Below are 10,932 nucleotides of genomic sequence, written 5' to 3' on the forward strand. Positions count from 1 at the left end.
TGCTGTGCAGCTCCACTTGGCCACTCACGGGTTAATTCCTGTTCTCCAAGGCTCCTCAGCGGTGGTTATTGAGGGAAAGGAAAAGTGTGTAATTTGCTCACTTGGATAGATTTTCCAAGAATCCCGTCTCACAGCTCTGCACTAACATACAAGTCTCCGGGTCACAAGGTTCATCACTTAGTAAATAATTAATAAAGAGTTGGAAGGACACATCTAAGTAACTAACAGTGATTTAACACCATTGCACCTCTGCACGCTCCGTTTTAAATGAGCTTGTTTCTTTGTTTCCTCGTTGTAACGTCTGCCTGATGCTGATGCAGTCAGTGCCCACATCCACCGAGGGGTGAGGGTGGGTGACAGAGGGGGGGAGTAATCAGATGATTAAAGGCAACCTCTAGCATCTGTGCTGGAAGACTTATGAATTAATGATTGAGGGGAGGGGGGTGGGGGGGGGCAGCTGATCAGAAATTAGCTAATGTAGGAGGAGGAGTCCCACAGGGAACTGCTGGGCCCCAGTTTGGGGGAGGGGGAAAAAAAGAGGTGGAGGGCTGAGTTCATCAATTGTTCTTGAGTCAGAGGAACTCCCTGAGCCCCCCTGCAGAGGAGGCTATAAACAGACTCAGAGAGGGGGGGGGGGGGGGGGCTGAAGGCAGCATAGTGAAGCAGCCTGACATGTGGCTCAGCTACACATTGATGTCGTCATGCATCATTTTCATGTTCGACGGTTTTTGTTAAAGCAGGAGGTCTGTGAACAACGAGGTTGTTATGGAACCGTGCCACTGGGTTAACACGAATCTATTTCTTGCAGCACAGAACAACAACAACATACTACATGGAGCTAATTCATCACATTATCATGTCGTGCATATCAGCCACTGACGTTTAAAAAAAATCGGTATAAAAAGAGTTTTGAGTCTGGAACCAGGCCGACCAGCTCCCGAATGAATCGTGACCATAACACATTAGTTTAAGAGCCTTTCCAATGACTTTTCATCTTCTTTAACTTAACGACGAAAGATCACATCGCACAAAACGATTTTCACGGTTGTTGTCAACATTTCCACAGTAACAGTGAGCTCCGCCAATCAAACATGTCGCTATTACACCTGAGGATTGTGGGTAGTGTCGTATTTCTACTTGACATTGCGATAAACACGTTGTTCTTAAAAATCAGTTGATAAAAAAAATGCAAATAACATTGTTTCAAAATCTTGCAGCATTCCGAAAATAAATGGAATTTTCCCTTTAAACCACTTCCTGAACCACGCTGTTATAATTTTAGTTATATAGCAATCTGATCATTCTGTTGAGTATATTTTTCTGTTGTCTGTCTGTCGGGGGGGGGGGGGGGTTACAAAGAGCCTCCCTCATTGTCATCCGATGCTGCTAATCTGTCCCCTTGTTAATAAGCGTACTGAGGAGAATTTGCATGACAAATTATGTCCTCACGAGCTCGGCGTAAAGAAGAGGAGCACTTGACACTCCACCTCTCACTCCTTGGCACATGGCTGCTGCTTTACATCCTTATCCCATCTGAACACATTTCCATTCCAGTACTGGGCCACTGATAGAAGTATTAGCATGATCCTGTGCTCGGGGTCATGACGCTGTACTTAACAACTGAAAAGGTTGCAGGACGGGATGAGGAGCGTGATTATGGGAGATTTGATTGGATTTTCTCTGCAAAACTACAAGATAGTGGAATATCTGCAGAGCCAACTGTCGTCCCCCCCCCCCCCCGTCCTGTCTGTGATCTACATACGGATCTAACCCACTCTGTATCATCTGTGGACTCTAATATCCGAGGACTGGGTCACACAGCGGGGACTCCAGAGATATTTCAGGAATGCTGCTCAGTCAGGACCGTCAGAGACTGTTTGACACATCACCAGGTAACAAGGCTCCTGTTACGCTGCCTTTGACCTTTGCTGGATCTTAATGTCGTGCCGGAATAATTGTTCTGGAAACAGAGAGCCCTTCTGTCTTGGTTTATAGTTTTTGACATGTGGTATATCACATGTGGAGGCTTGAGTCCTCCTGCAGGGGCCGCAGGTTTGTTTATGACCCGGCCATTTGCTGCCTGACTTCCCTGCGCTCTCTCTCTCTCTCTCTCTCTCTCTCTCTCTCTCTCTCTCTCCTCTCTCTCTCTCTCTCTCTCTCTCTCTCTCCCTTACATGCCTAACTCTGACCTGTCAAGCAAAGGTCTAATGCCCCCCCCCCCCCCTGAAATTCTTCCAAGCCTGTTAGAAATTTGGGATTTTTGGAATGTTATAGATCAAATCATCATCATCTGATCAGCTTCACACTTGGCCTTTGTGTTGTAAAGGGCCGAAGAAAGGGCAGGGAGGAGGTTGGTGAGATTTGGTGATGTGATACGTTCATTTTCAGTAAACTTTGATTAAACAGGTCAGCAGCGCCCTGTAGCAGCAGTGGCTGGGACACTGTGTGTATTCACGACAACGACAGCTGATTCTCGAGTTGCAACCACCATTGACACAGGCCAAGGAAACAGCCTGCTCTGCACTGCAGTGGTCACTCAGAGAAAATGAAATCGGCAACTTAATCAACGACGGCTGATTAAAATTTAGCGACCAATAGCCTTCCAGAACTTTCATACCAGTCTCACAATGTCCATTACTCACAGGAGCTGCTTTTGCCGCCTACACGTACAGGAAGGCTGCCATGTAAATGTTCACTCCTCCTCGTGTGAGTCTCATTATGTCAGTGTATCATGGTACAAAAAGCCGCAGGCCCGACCACACACACACACACACAAACACACCCATGTTTAATAAAGCAGACTGGAAACGGGTGGGAAAACGAACAGGTTATGACTGTGGACAGCACCATGCTGTGTCGTTGGCTTGTTTTACGAACTAAGGTGCCAGCTAGACTCCTCCGGCCATGACTGTCCAGACTCAAGCAGTGTGGGTTGTATACTTAAACTCCACCCGGGTGTTAGCCCTGAAATCACAACTGCAGCAGTAATTCAATCACTGAAACGTTACAGTGTCTTTTAATATATTTTTCCTGGGGACTAGATCTCTTTGTTTGACTTCCACTCATAGGACAGTTTTGGTTTGAGACACACGCACTACATCTCGTAATAGGCCGCCTCCATGCGCAGTAATCACAGGGGGCTAAAAAAGGAAAGTCAACATCTGGGCCGGGAGCAGTAATCACAGGTTGGCTGTTATTAAGCTGCCAGACGAGACCTCTGAGCTGAGAGGATTTGAGCTGCACACACACACTCATCACGGGCTCACAGCGTGTGTCAGGTAGGTCAGCCAAGGTGAAGGCCGACACACATTTATTGTGCGAGGGTAAGAAGCAATAAATGGGAACTTTAATTTTCTCTGGCCGAAGCGTCCCGGACAAACACACAAATCTGAGAGGATTGATCTGGATTGGAGATCAGCGATGTACCTGCTGCAGATGAACCGCTGAAAGTCTTTCTGAGATGTGAAGATGAGACAGGACCGAATACACCTGACAGGGCAACATGAGCTATAACATTTCATTTAGAAACCTCTCAGGCTACAAAGAGACAGCTTTACTGCAGATGTAGAGATGCTGCTAAGAATAGTTTGACACTGTGAGAAATAGATCACTTTGTTGCCACGTGTTTAAACCCCTGGAAATGACTTTTTACACTCAATTCAACGAACCTGATATAAACTGTAAATTAAGCCTTTTTTGCAGACACAAACTTCAGAAATTGGTTTTCTAGACTTTTGTTTGCCTTCACAAAACGCAGCAGGAGATTCGCCAGGTGACTGTGCAATGATTTCTTCATTTCACTTTAAATTCCCAGATGTAGCTGGGAGTTGTTGGGATGTTCTCTTACGTCACAGTCTTGTTGACTGAGTCATGGCACGTTAGGGATTCACCCAGGTGACCTGAAGAGATTCATATTTCCGTGCAAGACACACCCATGACAGTCCCTGATGATAGGGTTACACACACACACACACACACACACACACACACACACACACACACACACACACACACAGGACAGGAAGGATGGGCGTTTAAGAGAATGATGAACATACTGCAGGGTAAAAATCTGACTGGTTTTATAAGGAATAGTGAAATTTATAGATTGTGCCATATTTGCATTCGTGCTAAGAGTTCAATGAGAAGATTAATACTATACTCTTCACGCTTAATACTTCATATTTAGCAGTATCACTAGAGCATTCCCGGATTTGACAAAATATGTTTTTTTTTAAACACTGGTGAACTGGATGATTTGTTTGAGGGCTTGACCGGAGATTAATGGGATTTATGGTTGAGATTATAAAGAGTCGCAGAGGTTACTAATCTGTCAGAAGAGGTGCAAAAAATAACATGTCCTGTTGGGTGTTACGTTTACATCCCCGTTCATGGATACCTGTGACTTACTGCAGAGTCCGGTGACCTTGGAATGAATAACGTTTGACAATGAAGACATAAGCCGGTGTTTTAGTCTATATACAGTATAAACAATATTTAGAAATTGGTCACATTTTCTTGTCTAGTACAAGAACTAGTCTAGCGAATAGCTTCTGTAAACCTTGGAGGAGAACGTGCTATCTAGACAGCGCTACCTTCATGATAGTTTCTACCTTTGTGCTAAACGAAGCTGAACACCTGCTGGATTTACCTGACAAATCTGAGAGTAGAATCAACCTTTTCATCCACCTCTATGCTAAAAAGAAAAATAAGCATTACTCAAACAAACAAAAGAAGCCAAACCAGCAGAAAATACCACAAGATGATTGGTGAAAAAAAAGTTGTCACTTCATTCGGGATGATTCAGTTCTCTGACGCAAACTGTGGCGAGATTTGGGTGTCCCCCTCCTCTAACCACTACAAACACTGATGGCTCTATCTGAAGTGCTCCGTAATGTAGCGGGTTAAAGCTTAAGTCAACAGCGTGGTGTCAGCGGGAGGTTATGACAGCAATGAGCTCCCCATGTGACGGTCAGCTCGCTGATAGAAAGGGTTCAGGTTACTGATTGAGCCACAGGAAATGCAAAAACAAGCCAAAAAGGCGAAAAAGGCTGGATTCACACATTTAGCCAAAACGTTTCAGGGCTAAGTTGAGCCAGAGGATGGAGAAAAAGGGTTGTTGTGTTAAAATGGAAATTTCCCCCCAAAATATTTTAATGAATGGTGGCTTCCAAACCTAAATCGCCACCACTTACAGTGAGACAATGTGTCATCATGAGAAGGTATTATCCTTATTTGGTGTGTGGTCAGACAACGGCCGTTTGCAATTAGTCCTAGAGCTCTGGTGACGGATTAAACCACCTCCAGACTAAACCCAAGCTGCAGTTCTGCTGACGCACACATAAAACCTCTGCCTTCGTAATGCCCACCTCTGTTTGTTAAAAAACAACCAGTTCTGTTTGTTAAAAAACAACCAGCTCTGTTAATTCACCACAGCGCTGGTTGAAAATCCCCTAATTTAAGCGATAAGGCAAACAACAGCAACTTAAGAGTTTATTAGAACAGCTGCTCAGAAACAATTCAAAAGGAATGCTCAACCCATTAGCCACTTTTTCTGGCTTTCCTTCCTTCCTTCCCTACATCCTATAACTTCACTTCCGGACTTCCTTCCTCGCTCCTTCAGGCCGCTCGCAATGGCTGGAGGTGAAGGGCGATGATCTCAGATTCTCGGCTCTATAAAGTGGCAGCTGGAGGAAGGGACAACTGGGTAGAGAAGACCCTGCCACCGCAAGAAAAAATAGTCCGGCCTAAAGGAGGAGCGGGCTGGCCTTTCTCACGTTACCCACTTCACTACAGAATGCTTACCGAGCGTGCCGATCCACGGCTCCAGCTTCAAAGAGCCAGACGTAAACAGCCCAGAGAGCTGTGAGGGATGTTTCAGGATGGTGTCATTCTATGTGTGTGTGTGTGTGTGTGAGTTTGTGAGTGTGGGGGCAGTGGTGATGGTGTGAAACCTAAAGCCTTGGCCACCAACCCTCCACAATGCATGGATGACAGGCGGCCATGACCGGGAATTTCAGGGGTCAGGGAGAGGAATTTGGGATTCCCTCTGTCAGAGTATCTTTGAGAGGACGGTATTTGGTGTGTCACGCCAGGAAGCAGTTAGCGAGTGAGGAGAGGTCCTCGTGTGGCTTTACAGTGCGTAGCAGCTGCTGCTATAAAGGACCTGATTACCAAGTTTAGAAACGCACATAGCTTGGATTCAGCATCGTCAACAGGACGTTTCACAAAGACACCAAATACTAAGAGGAGGTGATACATGCATGAATGTGTGATTGTGTGTGGGACCTCACAATGTTTTCATCCTCTGCAAAGAGATGAAAGGGAGGAAGAGAGATAAATCTAGCTTTAAACAAACACACACACACAAAGGTTTGTGCAGGACTTTGCATCGACTTCCATTCTTTATGGACAGCCCAAACAAAACCATATGCCAAAACCTTAACCATAACCAATTGTTGCCTAACCCTAAACTTAAACGAAACACCTAACCTTAGGCAGGACCTCAGAAATGATCAGGCAATAGTCACCATGAGGTCTACTGGTCCTGACAAGGTCAGCTTTATACCTAAAATGAGTCCAACATTGACTTAGATTGATACTTTGCTGGAGACTTACTCTAACCATAGTTAGTACTTGCCTAGCCCTAACCCCTAACCCCTAACCCAACCTTAACCTAGCCTGAAACCATTCCTTTACCTCAAAATTAATGAAGGTTACAGGGACTTACTTTCTGTCTCCACAAGGTAAACTATTCAGCATAATGTGACTGTGTAAACAGATTAAGTTCCCCACAACCAGAGTAATACCTGGGACACAAACACCCACAGCCACACAAGCCTTTGTGTGGGACTATATATAATGTTAATATTCTCAGAGATGTCAAAGTCTATGATGACCAAACCCAGCAGCCTGTCAGGCTCTCTGACACACTCAGAGTCTGGTGTGTGTTTGTTGGGTGACTTCCACTCAGAGGATGGAGTGGGTGCGGATGAAGGCAGCGGCGGTGAGGGTTTTATGGATCTGTGTGAGCGCCTGAAAGGAAAGGCGGCGCTGATGGACAGGATGGGCCCTCAGGATATATCACTGACCTTGTGCCTGCCACGCCTCTTTACTCTACCGCCCGTCTCCTACCCCGCCCCCATCTTCATCATCAGCCCATCTAAACACGTCAACAATCGTTTCAACAATCTGATCTGCAAAGAGATCCTGCTTCTCTCAGACTATGGTCAATGATTTAAATCTGCAATGATATTTTAAATGTGCTAACATCAACAGTAGTGAATCAGACAATATTCTTCCTGCTGCACTTGTTTTCACTGGTTGCTGTTTAATCCTTGTCTTGCTCCACTTCCAGCATTCCTGCTTAATTAAATCCACACTGGTCGCACTGTGGCATTCAAAACACTGGCTTCATTCCATGATCCACTAGTCATTTTAAAACCAGGGCAGTTCATTCATTTATTTACATGTTGTTTAACACAGCTCTGAATAGTGTAGAGAAACACCTAGCTTAGCTCCACCTGTATAGATTTCTTATTTCTGCAGATGTTGAAGAGGGAGAGTTTGTTACACACTTTGCATTATAGCCGAACAAAACCAAAAGACCTAAAACCTCTCTGACACTATAACAAGTAGTCCTGTTCTGTGTGTGACCTTCCTTTAGCAGATCATGTTGTCTTAGTTGTAATGTAATTGCAGCTGTTCCAATTTTATTTATTTTGCTTATTTGTGAGCCCCGGAACTGAACATCTTGGAGGCTCTTTGAGGAAGATCAGTGGATTGGATAAAAAGCTCCAGCTTTATGGTGAGATTTTTTTTTGTCAGCTTGTGTTTCCAAGGTCAAGGATGAACTTTAAATCTCAACTGGACTGTAATATTTGATGGGGTCAAATGCTGCAATGTGATAAAGCCTGTGGGTCAAGAAATGGCATAGCACAGTTTGTTATATCTCTGGATAAAAAAAATACACTGCATAAGTACATTAGAGAAAGAAACCAGAGCTTGGTTAGAGTCACAGAAATTTCATGGAGACTGGTCCAGGACGACAAACACACAGCAATGATATATGCGGAGTAGAATATACTTCTTAATAAAATCAGACAATGACCCACAATCCAGTTCATCCCAACCTTTCCGCTATACTGTTGGTTTACAAAATAATGAAACCTACAGTTAAGATATGATACGATTGGTCTATATGGACTTTAGAAGGCCAATAACCTCTGCAGGTTTGATAATAACTCATTAACGATGCATATCAGTAGTTTGTCACTAGTATGAAGCTTCAGGAGCAACCTCCCACTATCATTTCTACACTGAGTCATATCATTTCTACACTGAGTCACATCACTGAGGGGCAGACAAGGATGATGATGCGATACAGACGTACAGAAGGTGAGTGGAGGGGACGTTAGAGAAGGAGGTGCACATCACTACACAATAACACACACACACCCTATCTGTCTGAATGCCCCCTGCTGAGTCAGAGGTGGATGACAAATCAGACCTATAGCAATGTCTGTGCACGGCCTCTCAGTAAAGTGTGTGAGTGTGCTGGAGTCTGGGCTGGTTTCCAGATGACACATCCACCCTACATGGGCACACACTCAGCATTTACAGACGCTCACTGATGGAGTCTGGCACTGAGTAAAACTACCAAAGACTAAATCAAAATCAAAGTGAGGCACGGAGGATGACAGAGATGATGTTATGTGAGCGCCGGGTCAATGATGGACGTATGTGGGGAGAAATGAAGGAGGGGTTTTCAGTTAAGTTCCCACTAGAGCTGAATCTTGTGTGGAGCCGCCCAGTGAAACCACACCATCACCAGTGTGAGGATCACGTCATACCAGTGAAGTAGAAAAAGCATCATTAAGATCTTAAGCACAGCATATGAAATATAAAAAAGCAGCCATATATATTCCCTGGACTGTAACAGGACTGAAATGCATCAGGGACATTTAATATTCTGTCAGATTTGCTCTCTGTTATTATTTATTTATTCATACAACTTGCTGCTACGAGGAGCAATAAACATAAATAATACAAAATCTATCTATCAATCTATTTCTTATGAGTCGGTATCAATGATTATCATGATAAATGTCACATTATTATTTGTTTTATGTTTAAAATACAGATTTTTGCTCATGGTTGAAGGTTGAGTGATTTAAAAATCAACACATTTTACAAATCTGAGGTGTAATTTACATGTTATACCTCCTCAATAAACTTATAAACATTATAATCGATATATACTGGACCTATATTCGAATGATTAGTTTGTTTTATTGCCCAGCATTAGGATAAGTGAACTTCTCCCAGAGGTTGAATCTAGGAGCTGATCTGAAAGCAGCCAGGCTCAGAAACACAACACAACCCAACACGGTGAACACAAAACAAAGAGCCGCTACGGCAGCGAGACGCCAAAAAGTGCACCGCTAAATACCAAAGCAGTTGTTTAGCAAGAGAGGAATCGAACTAAGTCACCTCGGAGAAGAACGTGTCCATTGGCAGCAGGTTTCGACCCCTCGTCTCTTTGTAGTCTGACTTCAGGGTACCACAGAGGGAGAGGATGAGGAGCCGCACTGCCGACTGGCTTCCATCCGGTAAAAAAACTTCTCCTGTCCGGTGTAATGTTCGCTCCGCTGCGGTTCCGTCAGCAGCCACACGGTTCCCGGTTCTGCTCGAGGACGCTTCAGAGGAGTTTCTCGCCTGAACGGTGCGTTCACGGTCCCGGGAAGCGGCCGTGGAGCTGCGCCGTGTCTCTGCCCCGCTGTCTGGGTCTGCCCATTGAATCCAATGGAGCCGGCACATTATGCCGAGGGGAGGAGCCTGCAGGGTCCCAGCCCCTCCCCTCAGCACACGCCCTCTTTGTGTGTCTCCCCCCGATCACCATGTCTACAAAGAGGCCGAGGCTGTCAGGAGGATATGCACGTTCCCCCTGTTCACCTACTTCAAGGGTTAGGATTAAGGTTAGGATTTGGTTTAGGTTATGGTCAAGTTAAGGATTACAATTGGTTAAAGGGATAGTTCACCAAAAAAGTTGAATTCACACATTATCTAATCACCACCGTGCCTATGGAGGGGTGGGTGAAGAGTTTGACTTAATAGAACACTTTTGGAGGTTCACGGGTAGACAGCGATGCAGTGGGATTCTCATACAATTGAAGTTAATGAATAAAGATTCTTCAAAAACAAGAGAAATATAAACATTTGACTCTAAACAGCATCATTTACACAATGTTATAAGTCTAAATGTCTGATATCCTCCCACAGAGTGGACATTTAGGCTAAAATCACAAAAAATACAAACATAAATGTCTCTGTCACATTAGAACGTCAGGGTCACGCTGCTCCTGTGGTGACACCCGGATGTCACCACAGGAGCAGTGTGGATGCATTTTCAATTATGGGTGAATTATCTGGGGTGTTGAAGTTCCTCAGACTTCCTCAGAGGTTGGAAAGGTTAGGATTAGATTTAGTTGAGGGTAAGAGTTAGGGTAACCTTTAGACCTAGGTTAGGGTTAGACATGGGTTAGGGTAGAAGCCAGGGTCCAGATGAGAGATTGAGGTCAGGGTCAAGAATAAGGTCGGGGTAGACAGAAACATGCAGGACAGGAATCAGTGTACAAAGGGAGGAATTGTTGCAGATTGAAAGATATCAGGTCAACTGGTTCAGCACTGTGAATTCCCTCCCAGTTATCTGACTATGTACAGAATGTGTGTCAGACTGAAGATAATCTTTATTTTGACTTCCTCCTTAGGGAAAAATAAACAGAGGAGGAAGAGGCAGATCAGGGCGAGCGGGCCAGCTTTATTTTGGTCTGTGGTTGTTTACAGAGTAGTTTGGGTCTCAGGATGTGTGTGTGTGTTTGTATAGTAAATGAGACCCTGCCTGTTGCAGTGTACTTGAACAGTATCACACCTGAC

General features: G+C 44.6%; 1 protein-coding gene across 1 annotated transcript in view; it reads right to left on the reverse strand.

Moving 5' to 3' along the window:
• myo10l3 (myosin X, like 3) overlaps positions 1 to 9,772 on the reverse strand; it is a 55,920-nt gene extending 46,148 nt beyond the window's left edge. The window contains exon 1 of the mRNA XM_053440209.1: positions 9,490 to 9,772. Within this exon, the coding sequence (XP_053296184.1) occupies positions 9,490 to 9,510 (21 nt within the window). The 5' untranslated portion in view covers positions 9,511 to 9,772. The remainder of the gene's footprint in view (positions 1 to 9,489) is intronic.
• Between the last annotated feature and the right edge of the window lie 1,160 nt (positions 9,773 to 10,932).

This window comes from Pleuronectes platessa, chromosome 14 (genome assembly GCF_947347685.1).
Source record: "Pleuronectes platessa chromosome 14, fPlePla1.1, whole genome shotgun sequence".
In the NCBI taxonomy this organism is placed as follows: Eukaryota; Metazoa; Chordata; class Actinopteri; order Pleuronectiformes; family Pleuronectidae; genus Pleuronectes; species Pleuronectes platessa.